This window comes from Colletes gigas, unplaced genomic scaffold (genome assembly GCF_013123115.1).
Source record: "Colletes gigas isolate AHSC1104 unplaced genomic scaffold, ASM1312311v1 Colletes_gigas_Sc00003, whole genome shotgun sequence".
NCBI classification, from domain to species: Eukaryota; Metazoa; Arthropoda; class Insecta; order Hymenoptera; family Colletidae; genus Colletes; species Colletes gigas.
Genome location: NW_025106632.1, coordinates 7,387,887 through 7,408,205, shown reverse-complemented (window position 1 = coordinate 7,408,205; position 20,319 = coordinate 7,387,887). Strand labels below are relative to the sequence as shown.

The following is a 20,319-nucleotide window of genomic DNA, read 5'->3' as shown; positions in this document are numbered from 1 at the left end:
TGAGCGATAGTAGAGGCCAAAATAAGACGAAAATCAAGAATACCAATTTGTTGATGGAAGCTTCGTTAAAAAGTTATTAACAATTAAATTCAAAAATTTCAAATCGTTCTGGAAAAATTATTTTCGGTTGCGGGGATCAATTACAATCAGTTTTTGTCATTAGACATACCCACGAAATCCTGCCCACTTTCGAGAAAAAAAATAGAGAAGGTGTGAAATTATTCGAGAAAATTAAAAAATTGCAAATCGTTGTGGAAAAATTATTTTCGGTTGTAGGGTTCAATTACAGTCATTTTTGGTGAATAGACATACCCCCGAAATCTTGCGCATTTTCGAGAAAAAAATTCAGCAAGGGCGGCACTTTAAACGTTAATAACTTTTTAACGAAGCTTCCATCAACAAATTAGTATTCTTGATTTTCGTCTTATTTTGGCCTCTACTATCGCTCATTAAAATTTTTGCTAGAGGTGGCCGAACACCCTGTATAATGGCTTTGATAATGATTCTGAACGGTTTTCGAAAAATTCGATTGTCCCATGTTACAACTCGGTACTTCCGTAGATTCATACATTTCGATATTGTTTAAACAATTTGCACGTTGTAGGTTAAGGACGACCTCGTAATCAGAGACCCGCAACTTTCGAACGATAGGATTTTTCGATGTGTCGGTATCTGTCCCAAGATGCGCAATCAAGCAGCATTCACCTTCGCGGCGGTGTACTATACAGTGCACATAGGTTTAGAATTTTGGGATTTCATCGACGTCGCAGGCGAGCAGGACCACATGGTGCACAACTTATTGGAAACTATATTAACGATGTCGACGTTCGCCGGTATGCTTGTGGTAGCTAAACGTCGCGATGACTTGAAGGGGATAATCGAAACGATGAGAGACAATATGGAAAAAGAAACGCTGTACGATAACATCGAGGAGAAGCGTTTGTACTACCACTACAACTCCATCTCTTATAATTTCTGCAAATACGGCCCATTATTCTCGTTTACTACAGTTATAACGATGTATATCCGTCCTTTAATAGAAATGCATGTTTTTAGCGGAGGTATTCATTAATTAATAAATACTGGTATAAGTCCCTATACTTGTTTCTCGATATTCAGTAAAATATTAGGTCGTCCCATATATTCGTGCCGAGTTTTCTACTGCAACTTGAAATAATATTTTAAACATCTGATGGAATTTTATGAAAAATAGTAAACCTCTTCTCGTTCAACAGCACCTTCCCCTTCTTTTGGCAAAGCCATTGTATCGTCGTTCCAAAACTTCCTTAATATTTTATTCAAATTTAGTTTAACGTTCTTCATTAAAACGTTGACATTTTCAAATTGTTTATCCACTAATAAGCCTGGAGATTGTTATATTTTATACCTTATAAGATTCGGTTTTATTATATGCCAACAGAAATATTTACGCGACCAGACTCTACTGCGATCAAGAAAATTTTGTTCCATAAGCTAGGGTGGATTTCAAACTTCGAACGTTGACATGATATCTATTTGTTTCAAATTTCTATGAATTGTTGATGTTGTTATGTTTGAAATTTCAGAAGTCACCTCGACTGACAAATTTTCTTTGTTTTTTATTGGATTACAAATTTTATCCTCATCAATTTCAAAATATCAAACGGCACGAACTTATGGGACGACCTAATATCTTAAGGGGTCTGGTACCTCTAGCGGTATGGAAAACGAGGCATTTTTTTAAGCAACACTGAAGATAAAGTAAGCATTCAATTATCCTGAAACTTTGCACTGTATTTAGGTATAACAAATGTTGAAAAAAACCCTTGGCAATGTTTAAAAAATATTTATAATTAAGCCTACACAGCGCCATGTTCCCGAGCCACTTCTTGTTTTGATGCCCAGCTGGTGTGCAGGATTGTGGTAAAATGGTTGTTATGTACAACAAAAACCGAAATATTCCATTAACTATGATAAATGTCCTAGGCATTGACGATGAGACATTTCAATTTATATAAAAATGAACAATGTGGCAGATATTTGAAACTTAAAATCGAATTTTAACACAAAAACGAGTTCTTATTACGAATATTTTGCAGAATTATTTGACAATTTTGAAAAAAACGGATCGTCAATGCCTAATAAATATAATAGTAAAGATAACTGTAAATTTTCAAAGCAATTGATTAATTAGTACTGGAGTAATGCTGCACACCGTTTTGTAAAACATAGTTCCTAGGAAAATGCATTTAACGCGCTACAGGACGCAGATACACGTCATCGTTTGGGGCTCTAAATTTTCAGCAAAAACATTGTTCCGACACTGAGACCTTTCGCATAATGTTTTGAAGGTTTCAAACTATTATTTAAGCCAAAAAAAAAAAAATCGAATTTTTCAATATTCTAGAGTTGCCAGACCCCTTAAACGTTTCGAAAAGATCTATTCAATTGTTTCCTAAGAAAAAAAATACCCAAAACCTTAGTTTTAGCGATTTACACAAATCTCCCCCCGTAAACATGTATTTCTTCGTATATTCTCACAGTTAATGATAGCGTTGTTTATCGCCCGCCTTTCCGTGGTCATATGATATTCGACTACAGGACACCGACTCGCTATGCAATGCTGTACGCCTACCAAATATTCTGGTGTTTTTTACCGATGATCCACATGGCGGAAGTAGGTTTAATAGTTAACTTGGCTCTGCACTGCTGCGCGAAATTATCGATACTCGCCCATCGTATTCGAAATATCCAAGTGGACTCAACAAAATCATTCAAAGATGACATCAGAAAAACAGTGATCATGCATTTGGAGCTGAAAGAGTAAGTACGTATTTCTGATGCGTTATTCGTTCATTTTTAATTACAATTAAAATTTTGTCGCGGGCCAAGTTCAAGATCCAAAGTACCCACAGATTTTTCTTTTTACAATTAACCGTTTATTAAACCTTGTACAAGACGAATAAGAATTATTGATCCCGTATTTGGCAATGCAACAGTTCGAGAATAGTTTGTCGAAAAAAAGTCTTTTACAGGTATCATGAAACGTTAAACGACAATTTCAATATGATGCTTCTGATAGAACTCATGAGCTGTGGTGTCAGATTGGGCTTATCGTTATACCTCGTACTAATCGTAAGTAAATAAATTTATTTAGTATGTAAAACGTTGAGAATACTGTGTTGCAAGAATGTGTCCGTTAATATACTTTAGAGTTTACTTCAGAATTTCGTACACAAATACAATAAATTCACGAGAATGCATAAACTGCATAAACAAATCGTTACATAGAAATTTGTATGGGTATTTGAAAGATGCAGCTTTTAATTCTAACGTCTGACAAAAGTTTGGAAGGTTACGTTAATAGAAATTAGTACGAAGCAATGCACGTTGTTCGTTCTATTTTTCAGAAACACTATTGAAATGATATCGATATAAATTGTTGTAACTTTCTGACAATATTTATGCGTCACTTTTTACTTATGTCATTTTTCAGAAACTCGGCGTTGACAAGGCAGCTACAATAAATTTCATCATTCACAGCAGTCTTGTAGCTGGTTTTATATACGTGTATTCCTACATAGGCGAACAATTAGTATACGAGGTACGTACGTTAATGAGTATTTCTTTATCCACGTTTAACACTAGATTTACGGGCATTGAACGCACGTATATTTATTGACACCTTTCATGTTTACGATTACCGTACAGTACGATTTTTCTTTTAATTAGAATATGTATTCGTGCCAGTGCATCGATCAAATTCAACATGAGTTGTTAAAAAATAATATTTACGCGTTCTGCTATTTTAAATATGGAATCGGACACCCGTCAAATTGACGGCTTTCGTAAATCTAGTGTTAATCAAATTTTGAATTTCTACGGTCCCTAATTAGGGATAACATTCTTATCCGTTTCGTATCAATTTAACAATTTATATTTTATATTTTATTTTATTATTATGTTTTCTTTTATTTATATTTTTAATCATACCATAGCATTACAGTTAGCCAACTAAATAAAAAAAAACATAATAATAAAATAAAATATAAAATATAATTATAAATCGTTTTAAAAAAATGGTGCGACTCTATATAAATCGTGTTAATGGAAACTGTATGATCGTATTAAAAAATTAGCGTGTAAAAGTTTATAATTCCATGAAAACATATGAAATTCAATTTTTTTGGCAAACTGTTCATTCTCGTGGCTTTATTGTAACGATATTAACTCGATAATATACTTTAGTCCCAACAATTGGGTGAAGCATTCTATGATATTCGCTGGGTAGATGTAGACAGCCACGAAAGAAAAGCGTTGTTAATGTGTATGATGAATGGACAAAAAATTATGTACATGACAGCTGGGAAATTTTATACTTTTTCGCTGTTCGGTTTTACCGAGGTGAGTACAACCTCTCGTAAGTAGCAATTTAGAGAACGATAGTAACGATGATACATTTCATTAATCTTAATTTTTCGATAATTTGTGAAGCTTTGTAGTTGGAACAACTTTATAAAAATTCTAAATAGAATAAAGAGGTACAACGAAGCTCGAGTTATTAAATTTATTATATTGTATATTAAATTCGATTCAATTAAAGCTTAAAAAAAATGTGACAAAATATTAAAGTCTATGTAACATTTTCGAACTGAGTTACGATAAACTTCTCCAATTAGACATATCTTCTATGAAGCATAGAAATAAGATAACTTGTATTTGTATATCTTACTAGAAGTTACGTTAACTGTTATACGAATTCGATGAAGATAAAGCATAAATTACGATGATACGTATCATACTGTTTGTATGTGTCTCAATTAACTATTTATTTGTGAAATACATAAAAAAATTCAACGATTTCTGTTCCGAACAGATTGTAAAAACTTCTATGGCGTGTGTCTCCATGCTGCGAGCCGGAATGTAACAGTGCGATACATAGTATGATTAGAATTATTTTCTATTGGCACGAGAAAGAATTTTAACACAATGTCAATATACAGAATACAATTAAAAGAAACAACATGCCATAACAAATACAGAAAGTCTATATTTAGCATACGTGTTTGTTGAAATTTGTTTTTACCTGGCCTTCGGTGACCAAGATAAGAATGTTTTTATTTTTATCGTGGGCGAGTCAGTGGTCTGGAATCCAATACTAACGCGAGAAAAAATTTTTGCGAAAGTAAGTATAAAGCAACACTTCGGAAAGACGGCGAGTTTTCCAGTCGGCAGAGTATTCTTCGCTAATCTTGCAAAATCTTACTTGCAACGTGTCAGGTTAGGTTAATAAAACGACCTCGAATCGATGATTTTTAACCGGTGGACATATACATTTGTAAATGACAGAAAAATCACCTGGGTCGAGAAAATGACAGAACTTTTCAATAAATAATGCAGTATCGTACGAAGCGTAATTACCGATAATTGTGACAAGGTCTAGCTGCAAAAGAAATGAAGTAAGATCTGCAATTATAGTGAGCTTCGGCTTAGATAGAAATACGTACAATTAATGGGGAATTGATTACGGGACGCGCGGGGAAGTTCAAATTACCCTTCGCGAAGAAAGCAATAGTTTGATACTTTATCTGCACGTCCATTTTCATACTAAATTACCTCTTATCGATCACGATCGAGCCACTACTCTGGGACAAAATGCTCCGTCGCAAAATTAGAGTTTGAATTCGTAAAGCGAGCAACGCACCAGGGAACCGCGATGAAAGTGAGGCGATTCGTTCTCCTCGTCGGGGGTTGTAACGTACAAAGATCTCTCACAAATTATTTTGACAATAATTGCAAATTTCAACGTTTATTTGAATACCAACGAAGAAAAACAAATATCAAATTGGATTACGTTTCGTTCGACGAGATTTATGTTTGTGAATGTTTCGTTCTGTTTTGTGCAATTGCACGTTACAATCCGGTAGCTGATCGCTACTCTCGTTGGATTAATAACACGTGGTGAACGTTGCAGGTCGACACTACGTCGATCGAGGTCACAGATCCGCTCGTTCTGACCGAGAGGCTTCTCAGGGTGGGCGGGAATTGGCCGCTGCAACGCTCTTCCGTAATGTTTAAGTTCGTGGTGGTGTATTACCCGATGGTATTGGTGCTCCAATATTGGGAACTGGCGTACTGTCTGGGCGATCTCGGCGCGGTGGCGTTGAACTTGGAGGAAACGCTAGCAACGACCACGATGTACTGTGGTTTCCTCGTGGTGGCCCGCAACAGAAAGCATTTGAGGGGGGCGATCATCATGATGAAGAAGGACATCGCGAACGAAACGATCTTCAGGAACGACGAGGAAAAGCGTTTGTACTTTCGCTACAACATCACGTCTCGTCGCATCGGCCGATTCGTCGCTTGGTTGTCGATATCCGTTCTCGTAACTCTGTATTGTCTACCTATGAAAGACATAGTCGCTTCGTTCGTTCGAGGTATTAAATAATAAACGACCTATTCACCTGGACGAAGTGATACTTAACATATTTTTATTTTTCATGCAACACTCGACTGCCACGTGAATTCTCCTTGTAGAGATAATATTGGTATTCAATTTTAAAACTCGAAGGAATAACAGTGTTTTAAAACTAATCAGATTTCTCGATATGTAATCGAATTATCGGCGTGAAATTTTAACGATACCTTTTTAGATATATTGTTTATCGCTCGACAGTGGTTTCTACGGTTTTTCACATTTGGGATCTTTACACTTGTGTCGGTGTTTGTGTCGATACCCTCGATATTTATGCATTCTTACATATCTTTGTCGTGTGTTCCTCTTTTGTTTGAAATTTTGCCTTGTCGTTTATTGTTAACAATGCAATTGACGCGAATCCATAGTGAAATTGTTGCAAGAACGAGAAACATATTAAATACGGACGTCTTGTTCTTCATATGTATATTTTCACAGGTAATTTCACTCTAACGTACGTCGTGCCTTACCATAGTTACTTCTGGTTCGACTACAGCAACAGTCCTGGCCTCTACGCCCTGGTGTACATGTTTCAATTTCCTATCATATACGTGTCAGTGTATCACGGCGGGGAAGTTGGTCTGATAGTGAACTTAGTACTGCATCTGTGTGCCAAATTAGCGGTGTTGTCCAATCGAATCGAAACTATTCAACCCAAAGACTTTAAGAAGGACGTCAGAAAGGCCATCGTCGAGCATTTCATGCTGATAAAGTAAGTTTGCACGTATTTGTGTCACAATTGTCGTTTCGTTTTCAATTCTGCCCGCAGACCCTAGTTTCCAACAAGCTGTTTAGCGGAGTTTAGACGAGACGTAAGAGAAAAGAACGATGCACGGTGACCCCCGTAGATATTTCTGACACTGTTCAAGTTCGAGGAGAGTTTGTTTAGCAAAAGCACCTTTACAGGTTGTCAGAGACATTAAACGACAGTTTTCATCTGCTCCTTCTGCTAGAACTCTTAGGCCGCGGCTTGAGATTGGGCATAATTATGTATACTATAATGATCGTACGTAAATGAATTTGTTCAGAATGTAACGTGTTAAGAGAGTTTTGTCGCACACCTATATATTTTGCATCGAACTTTCAATACTTTCTCGCACGATAAAATTGTAAAAACGTTTAAAAATTTTCCATGATCCATTGGCGTACGACTGGAACTTTTTTAATAGTATTTCATAATTTTTTTTTCAAAAATTATATACAAATTGTACGTGTACAAACTCGTGACTCCATGTTTGTTTATATTACCGTACGACAAAGCTTTCGCGGGACTCTATGTGAATATAAATTAACATAACAACGAACAAACATTCACGAAGCCGCCGTTCAGTGACCGTGACGCACAAATGTATTTCCATAAATCTTTTTTCTTAACATTGAGCCTACTACGACCGGTCAAATGACAGTTTTTAAAAATTTTTGTTTAAAATTTCTAGCATAGAATGTTATTTTAGCGCCATTTAACTATAGTGTACGTAGAATGAATTTTACAATGTTCACTTCTATTCTTATTGTTTGTTAATGTGGAAGGAGAGAATCTTCAATTTCCATTGTCTTGGAATAGTGTATCAACGCGTATTAAAAATACATAAATTTTCAACGCGTGCAGTTCCGAAGTCACTCATGCTTTTTGCAAAACTGAGCCATCGTTAGAAGCGGCAAACCTTCCCCTTTGAAATGATTTTTGTTTCATGTCGATCCGACTATCCGTATCGAAGATATCGTAATTTAAATGAAAGTGCAATCTTTTAAATTCCACTATCCACGCTCTCCCCGTCTCAGAAAAGTCGATTAACGCGTATCAAAAATACTAAAACTTTACACGCGTGTAATTCCAAAACTACGAGTGCTTTATCCATAATTCAGCCATTGTTGGAAGCGATAAACCTTCCCCTTTAAAATGATTTTTGGTTTTTGTCGATCGGACTTTCCGTTTTCGAGATATCGTAATTTATGTAAAGGGGTAATTTTTCAAATTCCGTTCCCCGTCTTACGAAAGCCTATTAACGCGTATTAAAAGTAATAAAACTTTAGACGCGTGTAGTTCCGAAACTACGAGTGCTTTATCCATAATTCAGCCATCGTTGGAAGCGGTAAACCTTCCCCTTTAAAATGGCTTTTGGTTTTTGTCGATCGGACTTTCCGTTTTCGAGATATCGTAATTTATGTGAAGGGGTAATTTTTTAATTTGGACTATCTCTGTCTCCGTCTGACGCGTCGCGTCGGACCTCTCTCTCTCGCGCGCATGCGTCGTGCTGACCTATCCCACGCACGTGTCTGTCGTGACCCAGTTTCGGCGTAGTATTTCCAAGAGCCTTGTCAAGGCCGTAGTATTTCTTGGAATACATATCGTCGAGCGCCGTGCGGCGGCCATGAAACGTAAACAAACACTCGGAAGTCTATATCTCCGGAACTAACCGCGCTATCGACTTGAAACAAAAATCGCTATATCTCTGGAACTAATTAAGCTATCGACTCGTTCGACCACTCATTTTAAAGGGCGTTTCATCCTCTACACGATGAACGTAACAACTATTATTAATTATGCTGTCTTCTACGTTTATTTTGCAATTTACTTTTACGCTACATACCAAAACAAGTTTCAGCAACTCCTATTTATTATACGACTGATGCGCGATAAAACTGGATTATAAATTTTTTGTTTAATGGAAAATGAATTTACAGGGTGTTCGCAAAATTACTATACCATTTTTTTCGTAAATAATTGTTTTCTCAAAAGATTTCGACTTAGTTTGTAAATTTTCTGTATCAAGTTAACGTACTAAGTATGTACATTTATTTTTTCGATTGAAATTATTTAAATGTGGTCCGGGACTGCTGTAGCGAGTCACTGTAACCGGCTGGAGACATTTGCGCGTCACTGTACGCGTATCAATTCGTTTAAATGTTTATTACACTTTTCAGAAAATCTCTACAGACCCTGTACTTGCATACAATTTCCTGATGCACATCATGCTTGTGATTTCCTATTTGTTCTTGTATTCTTACATAGGCCAACAGTTAATGCACGAGGTGCGTACACTATATTCCATAAACAATTTATCGACGTGTTAAGTTTTTTCTAAACAACCAACTCTAAGGAAGTGCATAAGTGTAAATGTGTATTTTCCCCGTTTCCTCGGTTTTACAAAAAACTTATTAACACTGTCAACGTTGTTTAAGATGTACACGTAATCGTATGCTTTAGTCCCAGAAGGTTGGTAACTCGTTCTATCAAATCGACTGGCCAGCGGTGGAATACAACGATAGAAAAGCATTGTTAACGTGTATCATGAATGGACAGAAAATGATGTACATCACGGCCGGAAAAATTTATATATTCTCGTTGTTCGGCTTCATTGGCGTAAGTACAACCACTGTTATCAATTCATATTTATGCAAATGATAAAAATATTCCTTGCAAGAGTCATACTTCTTTGTTCGTATTAATTATTCACGATTCACTTTAAATACTTCATTTCACCACGAATTTTTATCGTGTTGTTTAATTTGAATTTTCTTTTTACGCTACTTAATAAATAAACTTACGCAAGTTTAAGATTAATAATATAGGTTTCATTGAACTGTCTGAGATTTATTTGAAATTTTAGAGACTATTTCTAATGTTTTGTGTCTAATATTATAACAACTCTGTCTTTCTTGAATCTCCATGCAATAATATTTTTCGAGATATGTTAAAGAAAACCATTGGTAACAATTTCTGTTTCAAACAGATTATGAAAACTTCAATGGCTGCTTTTTCCATGCTACGTGCTGGGTTATAAAAATGTTACAAAAAGTGCGCGTCGCTATTGAAGAGATTTTTCGACTGGCGTAATGCATCTTAGACAATGTTATATGTATATAACTCTTATATAGATATAGGAAAATAATAACTCCTACTATATGTATTATACTGTTCAAGATAATTAGAGAGTCTTGTACCTGCAGATACCTCGACGAAAATAAATTATCATTACCGCGAAAACATTAATGAATATTCAATTCGTATAGCGTAAGTACTTTTGTTAATATTGATCGTCCTGTCTCTTACTTGATATATTTTTGTCGTCGTAACAATGTTAATCAAAAATGGACTTTGATTTAAAAAATTCAAATCTTGAATTTGAACGAAGCTAAAACAATTTCACTCGATACATTATTCAAACGGTGTTTTTAATCAGTTAAAGCTCAACTGTGTTTTTCATTATTATGCGGAATGACTCGTCTTAAGCAGATACAGTTCGAAACGGTATATTCCATTAACGTGCATGGCAAGATTCGCTGTATTCGAATTTGTCATTTTAGATAAAGAAATTCTTTATGAAATGTTTATTATACAGGCATTATCAGTGTCTGCCGTGTGACAGATTTACAACACGTTTGGCATCGCTGTATCACCCGAAACTCGATAAAATACTGTACGCCAGGGTCGGTGTATGATAAACGATTCCTAAAGTGCATCAATATCCACTGTAAACAACTTGCTATGGAAAACTAGGAACTATTTTTCGCTATTATGAATCAAAAGCCATCGGTTGATGGACAAAATAAATGCACGTTCTAGATATAACTAACATTCAACGGGAATATATATTATGTAGATAAAAAAAGAATATTTCAGAATAAAAAAATATTAAAGATATCCTGATGATGAATGGCGATGAAAATTATAAATTTTTAAATAAAAGTAAATTGAATTAACATTTTTTTTTTTAAATAATAATTGAAACATACACGTGTATATTTCTTTCAAATAACCATTAGATACGTTTTATATTTTAACTTATGTTCCAAATATCCATTCGTACAATTGCACATTTTCATTACGAATTGGGGAGGGGGAGGGTACGCGTCGATTTTTATAAAAATATCAACACGTGCACGAAGAATGTATCTGCATTGATTAATCATGCTACTTATCATAATTTGCTACACAAAATCAATTTTCTTGGAAATTAGCTTAGCAATTAAACCTTCGATCTATAATCTAATAATTGCAAATAAACGAAGGCACTAAAAAACATTTCCATTCCGTTTCATCCCCATTTGTTACGTTTTATCTCGTGTTAAAGCGTTCCGTTTTCGCTCCGCTCGAGGTGATTTAGTAAACATTTAATATTTGCACATCAGCGTAAGATACAGAACCGAGTGAAACGCTAAGATCCAGTGTAATTAATATACGGAATCCGATGCAGTACTTACTGTTGTAAATTCTCTGAATCCAAGTCGAAGCTTTGATACCGGAAATTTTTTCCGACACTGACAATGAAAAAATAACGTGTACGCGGGTCTATGGTCGATGACGAACTGCTGTGTGGAGTCGAGGACCGTTTAGACATTGTCATACGATAGCAATTCATTAACAGCTTTTATCCGAGGGAAACATTGCTGTTTCAATCCCGTTTTATTCCACTCTCGTCTATTTAGGTGTAACTTAAAGCTAACGAAGCATTCACTTCAAGCTGATCTTCAATTATGTCAAATGGAAAGATTCCACGTAAATTAATTGTTCGATAGGCAAACGTTAGAACACTCGTTTAATATCTACTCTAGCGAAACCATACAAGATGTTCGACCTACCCTGGGGAAAATTTTAATGGGGGATTCTAGAGGCCAAAATAAGACGAAAATCAAGGATAAGGATTTGTTGATCGAGGCTTCGTTAAAAAGTTACAGAAACATTTCCGGCCACACGGTATATTTTCGGTAAAGAATTTTTTTCTCGAAAATGCGCAAGATTTCGGGGATATGTCTATTCACCAAAAATTACTGTAATTGACCCCCACAACCGAAAATAATTTTTTCAGAACGATTTGAAATTTTTTTTTTCGGTCGAAAAATTTCACACCTTCTCGAATTTTTTTCTAGAAAGTGGGTAGGATTTTTGGGGTACGTGTAATGACCAAAAATGATTGTAATTGACCCCCGCAAACGAAAATAATTTTTCCAGAACTATTTGAAATTTTTTAATTTTGCCGAAAAATTCCATTCCTTCTCGAATTTTTTTCTAGAAAGTGGGTAGGATTTCGGGGGTATGTCTATTCACCAAATATGATTGTGATTGACCCCCGCAACCGAAAATAATTTTTCCAGAACGATTTGAAATTTTTTAATTTTGCCGAAAAATGTTTCACCTTCTCGAATTTTTTTCTCGAAAATGGATAGGATTTCGGAGGTATGTATAATGACCAAAAATGATTGTAATTGACCCCCGCAACCGATAATAATTTTTTTAGAATGATTTGAAATTTTTTAATTTTGCTGAAAAATTTCACACCTTCTCGAATTTTTTTCTCGAAAATGGATAGGAATTCGAAGGTATGTGTTTTCACCAAAAATGATTGCAATTGACCCCCGCAACCGATAATAATTTTTTTAGAACGATTTGAAATTTTTTAATTTTGCCGAAAAATTTCACACCTTCTCGAATTTTTTTCTAGAAAGTGGGTAGGATTTCGGGGGTATGTCTATTCATCAAAAATGGTTGTATTTGACCCCAGAACCTAGAAATAATTTTTTTAGAACGATTTGAAATTTTTGAATTTAATTGTTAATAACTTTTTAACGAAGCCTCCATCAACAAATTGGTATTCTTGATTTTCGTCTTATTTTGGCCTCTAGAATCCCCCATTAAAATTTTTCCCAGACACAATTAAATAAACAATTCTGATTCGTATATTTGCTTTTTCTTGTAAAATTCCTGGATTTGAATCCCGATATAGAAACGTTTAATGCATAAATGGAGGACTCGGGTGAAGAAAAAATTCGAGAAGTTCTGCTACGAAGCATCGTGTTATAGTTTACTTTGCACGTTGTACTGAATCTGAAAATGCTACCGACAGATAGCTTGTTTTCTCTGAGATTTTATCAGTGTTTATTACATGACGGATTTATAACACGAATAGAGTAGTCTATTTTAAGTAGAGCTCAAGTCAACGGACTTTTGCACACAAATGTCTAAATAAGTGACGCGACCGACTGTATGGCAAACAGACACTGTTTGCAGATTGCAAGCAAATGGGTAGATATCAATAACTTGTACTCTTTTCTACTTTCCATGCAATCGATGTAGCAACAAATATCGCAAAAATAGAATAATTATAAGCAGGACAGTTGTTTTTCTTTATGCTCGGTACATTTTCAACACGGAATAAGATTTTCATTCTTATTCCAATTATTTAAGCCTTCGTCAACCGTACCTGGCTCTACTCTGACCCACTTAAACCAACAGAGAGTATAGCGACTACAGAAAGAAAGTAACAGCAATTCGGAACCAGAAACAAGATAGATGTTACATTTTCAATTTTTTTCTTTGTACATTGTTCGTCCTATTTGTATTTTTTTTTATTTTTTTCGTTCGATGTTAACGTCGAAGAATTCGACCCGGAAAACTGGGGTTCGTATATTTTATTAATTTTTAATATTATGAAAATAGTTGGCTATTACAAATTATGTTAGTGATTAACGAGAATCAATGAGAGTACGAACGACGAAGAACGAAAAGAGCAATTCTTTCGAGCGCAGTCAAGAGGATTGAGAGTACGTTATTTCACGATGATTTATGGCATAACGTATTAGGCACAGACAATATCAATCGATCGCTTAAAGTTCACCGAGGGGCTATCCCTACTACTTCGCCGTTTGGCTATCCACCAATCCTGCTCAATTTCTCGTCTCCTCGCTTGCTCGTATCAATTGGGAAATATTGTTTCGCGTAGAATTTAATATTTTCCACGCATCACACGCCAAAATTAATCCTGCGTGTCAAATGGAGAATAAGTTACTGATTTCAATTAAATCAATTTGTTTTAAACAAGATAAGAGATACTTATCGTTAGAGAACGTAGGCTTTAAGGGGCCATTCTACCTTGTAGGCACGAAAAATACATGTTTGTGATTTTTTTTTGCGGCTTATTAAAGAGTGATTAATTTTGTATTTTGTGGATACATTTATTATATATTTAGCTATATTTACGAATTTTTGCAACCCATAATTTCTATTGATTACGCTGTTTTTGTTAATCAACGAACAACAGTTTTTACGAACGACGCCCGACTGCGTACATGTGATATCTTGCAAACAAGTTATCCGAAATCCAAAAATCAACGATACTCTTAATGTAGATGAGTATGGTTATATCGTGAACTAGGATTTTTTCAAAAAAGCAAAAAATGGCAAAATGGCAGCTATTTTTCGAAGAAATACTGAATATTTTCATAGATTCGGTTGCTTTTTTGTTAATAAAAGAAAAAGTATTGCATATATCGTAATTATCCTAGTTCGTACTATAGGGAGACTAGTTCTAAAGATACTGTATAAATTTCATGTTCATATCTTGAATAGTTTTCATATTATCGTCTACCCAATGTCGAAAAATGCAGTTTCGAGAAAAACAGCCTTAAAGTTTCACGTCCAGTTGTTATACCTGCGCGCTATACATTTCAGCAGGCTATAACTTCGTCAGTTTTCAGAATTTCAATTTAATATTTGCTAGACATATTTTCTAGACTACATGCTAAAAAAAAAATGCAAAAAAATTCAATTTTTTTAATCCCACAAAGTAGAAAGGCCCCTTAAAAAGTGTTTCAAAAAATTGTTTTTTATCAATTCTGTAAAGATCAAAAAATGTAAGAGGAAGGTATAACGTCTTTGAATATCGGTGAATATCCAATTAAAACCCAACGAAACGACCATTTTTTATTCCAAATTCGCTTCGATTCAAATTTATGCCTTTAAAAAATTTTCATTTGAAATTCTGTTATTAAATAAGCTGAACAAGACAGAAGACAATTCTATTAAAATAGCAATATTTTAGTGTTATTCCTAGCACCAAAATACTTGGCAAATACCAACATAATAATTCAAACATCTCTAATTCTAATCCATCGTGTCGTTTTGGAATAAATTCGTGTACCTGTTAAATAGAAAACTACTTTCCATAATTAATTGTAACGAATCGTCGATGGTTACGAAAATTCAATCGAGCAAAACACGAGTTACATGCAACACACATGATTTGAATTATTACAGAAATATAAATGAAAAATTTGCAAACTGTAAATTTCGAAGCAATGCGTAAAAATAAATAGCTTGTTACACGACTGTAATTTATAACAATGCAATACGCTCGACGGAATAGCGGTAAGAAATTTGACAAAATGTTGAAACGAAGAGAAATCGTCAACGGAAAAGTTTCCGTTCGCTTTCGTTGAAAATAACGATTGGATTATTTACTTTTACACCGTCGATTATCCTCGAACGATTGTTACCTTGCGTGCAATCAGTGTACTTTTGTACCATAAACGTTTGCACGAGACAGATACGCATGCATAGCGGTAATATCGATTTACGAATACAGAACCGAAAGAGTCGCGGAGCTACGGCAATAAATAGACCGAGATTACATAAAATACTGTCGTTAATTACTGCCCTCGCGACGATTTAAATATTCATTTCGTTTGAAAAACAATCAGGAAAGTCCGGTATCTAATTTGTTTTAATACACGTGTAACTGCGAATGACACGAATTCGTTGCTCGAACACTTACTAAATGGATCAAACGATCTGATACTAAAAAGGTTAATAAAGGATTGACACGAAATTCTCAATAAACTCCGCGTAACGAGTGACCAAGTGTCGAAACAATCGTGCGAACAGCAGATTTGGTTTGTCGTTAGTAACATTTTAATCATCGATACGCAGTATCGTTAATATCAATGGTAATAAATACAAATGGAACAAAATTAATCGTCAGATTTTATTAAATTACTTTTGACACTTTATTGAACTTGGGTAGTACAAATAACAAATTTTGTCCGATAACCCGTTTCTTGACAAAAATAATTCAAATTAACAAGCGGCTCGACGAGGCTAACGCGTAATTTTAAGATGATAAAATAGCACAATACTTACTGCAAACTCGTATTTGGAGTCGCAACAATGTCTGTTTTCAACGAATACCGTTGTCCAATCGTTTCTACACGCTACGCGACATCTTAGTTTTTCGCATAACCACACCGCGCTGAAGCGTCTTGCCAACTGAACAAGGAAAAAGTACAAACATGAATACATGCCCTGTCGTATGTTTCACAAGCCATTTTTGCAGTATCGATCAAGGTTTACTTCGTTCTTATCGTCTAAACTATTATCTGGCTTCGTGTTTCACACCGAACACTTCATTGCAAGCCGAGTCGAGCGTAACGTTCCTCGTGCACATTATACGCCAGAGAAAACGTACTTTACTCGTCACACATTTCAAAGTTAACAATCACCAGTTTCAAACGATTTTCTTTGTCATATCTCAAGGCAACGACCTAATAACTCGAGAGTACATCTCGAGCGAAAGTCATGCGAATGCTTTATACTTACGCTTCCACTGCAGGGACCAGCAACGACCGCCATCTGTGCGCAACCCATTCAACTACGTCGCCATAAAGTGGTGGAATATTCGAATCAGCGCATTTGGACAAATAAACAAAACAATGATTTCAAGTTGTTATTCGCGAATTATTTAATTATGATATGGAACACGATATTACATGCGTCGTTTTCTTAAATGGAATTCTAAAATTTTTATCCCACTATTCAATGCGGTCTTTTTTAATCTTTATAAATAAATGGTACTTTAACCCCAAACCTAATAGTTCGAGAGTTACGTCGCTTAAAAAATAAATCATTTTAGTGTTAAATTCTATCTTTAAGGTTTCGATTGTCCGTTTGAAATATGTACTTTGATACGACGTCCATAGAAAATTAAAATAAGTTTAAATACAATAGCACAATGATCATTGTTAAAATAAATTTTGTTAAACAATGATTTCAAGTTATTATTCTCAAATTATTTCCTTACGATATTACATGCGTTGTTTTCTTAAATGGAATTCTAAAATTTTTATCCCACTATTCAATGCGGTCTTTTTTAATCTTTATAAATAAATGGTACTTTAACCCTAAACCTAATAGTTCAAGAGTTACGTCGCTTCAAAGTTTACTAAATTATTTTAGTGTTAAGTTCTATTTTTAAGGTTTCGTTTGTTCGTTTGAAATATGTACTTTGATACGACGTCCATAGAAAATTAAAATAAGTTTAAATACAATAGCACAATGATTATTGTTAAAATAAATTTTGTTAAACAATGATTTCAAGTTATTATTCTCAAATTATTTCCTTACGATATTACATGCGTTGTTTTCTTAAATGGAATTCTAAAATTTTTATCGTACTATTCAATGCGGTCTTTTTTAATCTTTATAAACAAATGGTACTCTAGCCCCAAACCTAATAATTCAAGAGTTAGGTTGCTTCAAAGTTTACTAAATTATTTCAGTGTTAAATTCTATCTTCAAGGTTTCATTTTGTCCGTTTGAAATATATACTTTGATACAATGTCCATAGAAACCTAAAATAAGTTTAAATACAATAGCACAATGATTATTGTTAAAATAAATTTTGTTAAACAACGATTTCAAGTTATTATTAGCAAATTATTTCATGCGTTGTTTTCTTAAATGGAATTCTAAAATTTTTATCGTACTATTCGATACAGTCTTTTTTAATCCTTACAAACAAATGGTACTAAATTATTTTAGTGTTAAAATCTATCTTTAAGGTTTCGTTTGTCCGTTTGAAATATGTATTTTTATACGAAATCCATAGAAAACTAAAATAAGTTTAAATACAATAGCACAATGATTATAGTTAAAATAAATTTTGTTACTTGATGAAGATCTGATGAAAGTTGAAAGAAATGTCGTTTAATATGACCTCAAACACCAAGACGAGATATTATATGGATTCTTAGTTTCAGAAGTTGCAATTGTTCCCCACAAAAATTCGTGAAACTCGTGTAGTCGCGTACGCATCGTCTGCACTGAAATGTTTTACGTCAAACTTCTAGAATAAATCTGAACTCCACCTTCTTCGTTTCTCTTACTCGTCAGGTAAGGTTAATAAAAATACCCGGTTCGATAACAGTGACTTTTGAATAATGGGTTTCAAATGACAAAGAAATCACATAGGTCGAGGAAATGAAGAAACTTTCCAATAATGCAAGGAATATATCAAGCGCTATTACCGATAAATGCGACGCAGCCTACGCATAGAAGATATAAAGTAATATCCATAGTTATATACTAAGTTCGTGCAAAGTAACAGAATGACAAATTGGTTACAAAGCACCGTACGGGAAAGTTCAAGCAACCTTCGTTCGTAGAGAAAATAATAATTCATGCCGAGATTATTGCAAGAAATTATCGTTCATCGATTGCGGTCAGCTAACCGTGTTTGAACGAAATTCACAGTCACATGATTACAGTCTGACTTCGATAGCCGAGTAACACACTACAGAAAGTGATGAAAGTGAGAGGACCAATAGTTTCTATTGGGTTGTAATATACAAAATTCCTGATAAATTAAGAAACAATAGCGGACTGATAATTTCGTCGAACGTGGAGAAATGAAAAATTGAATACAATCAAATCGTTGGCCCTTCACGTAAATTAAGAAGTTTGTTTTTTCTAATAAATACACGTAAACAATAAAGTTTGTAGGGAGCATAAGTCGCCCAACAAACGTATTTCATCCTCGTCTTTTGCGAAAGAATTGTTCAAGAAATTTGTATAGAAAGTCGTAGGTCAATTTCTACGCTTTTTAGTACTGAAGAAAAACGTTGAATAACATTTTAATGAAAAATCGAACAAGTTTTAAAACGATGATATAATGATTCCGAATGGTTTTCGAAAAATTCGATTGCCCCATGTTACAACTCAGTACTTCCGTAGATCCATACATCTCGAAATTGTTTAAACAATTTGCACGTTGTAGGTTAAGGACGAGCTCGTAATCAGAGACCCGCAACTTTCGAACGATTCGATTTTTCGGTGTACCGGTGTCTGTCCCAAGAAACGCAATAAAATAGTATTCGCCTTCTCGGTGGTGTACTATACCGTGCACTTAGCTTTAGAAATATGGGATCTCATCGACATCATAGGCGAGCAGGACCACATGGTGCACAACTTATTGGAAAGTATATTAACGATTTCGACGTTTTCCGGTATGCTTGTGATAGCTAAACGCGGCGACGACTTGAACGAGATAATCGAAACGATGAGAGACGATATGAAAAGAGAAACGCTGTACGATAATATCGAGGAGAAGCGTTTGTACTACTACTACAACTCCTTCTCTTATAATTTCTGCAGATACGCCCCATTATTCTCGATGTTTACAGTTGGACCGATGTATGTCCGTCCTGTATTTGAACTGCAAGCTTCTAGAAAAGGTATCCATTAATTAATAAATACTGGTATAAGTCCCTATAATTGATACTCGATATTCAGTAATCTTAAACGTTTCGAAAAGATCTATTCAATTGTTTCTTAAGAAAAACAAATACCCAAAACCTTAGTTTTAGCGATTTACACAAATCTCCCCCCGTAAACATGTATTTCATCGTATATTCTCTCAGGTAATGGTAGCCTTGCTTATCGTCTGCCTTTCCGGAGTCATATGCTATTCGACTGGACACCGTCTAACTATGCAATGGTGTACGTCTACCAATGCTACTATTGTGTAATACCGATTCTCCACATGGCGGAAGTAGGTTTAATAGTTAACTTGGTACTGCACTGCTGCGGCAAATTATCGATACTCGCCCATCGTATTCGAAATATTCAAGTGGACTCAACGAAATCATTCAAAGATGGCATCAGAAAAACAGTGATCATGCATTTGGAGCTGAAAGAGTAAGTACGTATTTCTGATGCGTTATTCGTTCATTTTTAATTACAATTAAAATTTTGTCGCGGGCCAAGTTCAAGATCCAAAGTACCCACAGATATTTCTTTTTACAATTAACCGTTT

The 20,319-nt window shown here is 34.8% G+C and overlaps 2 protein-coding genes across 4 annotated transcripts in view; one reads left to right on the top strand and one right to left on the bottom strand.

The window, feature by feature from the left end:
• The window catches only part of LOC122404525 (probable multidrug resistance-associated protein lethal(2)03659), a 29,533-nt gene extending 12,793 nt beyond the window's left edge, over positions 1-16,740 (bottom strand). Inside the window, exon 1 of one of the 3 annotated variants that reach the window (XM_043408559.1) lies at positions 16,371-16,740. The gene's annotated coding sequence lies outside the window, so the exon portion shown is untranslated. Of the gene's footprint in view, positions 1-6,076; positions 6,213-11,659; positions 11,781-16,370 lie in introns of those variants that run through there. The other 2 variants (XM_043408561.1, XM_043408562.1) reach the window with 2 other exon arrangements.
• Positions 683-4,949, top strand: LOC122404768. The gene is made up of 6 exons (XM_043408992.1): positions 683-1,020; positions 2,581-2,802; positions 3,015-3,114; positions 3,476-3,583; positions 4,228-4,383; positions 4,856-4,949. The coding sequence occupies exons 1-6, from the start codon at positions 683-685 to the stop codon at positions 4,904-4,906; spliced, it is 975 nt and encodes a 324-aa protein (XP_043264927.1). The 3' UTR covers positions 4,907-4,949.
• Positions 16,741-20,319: the final 3,579 nt, after the last annotated feature.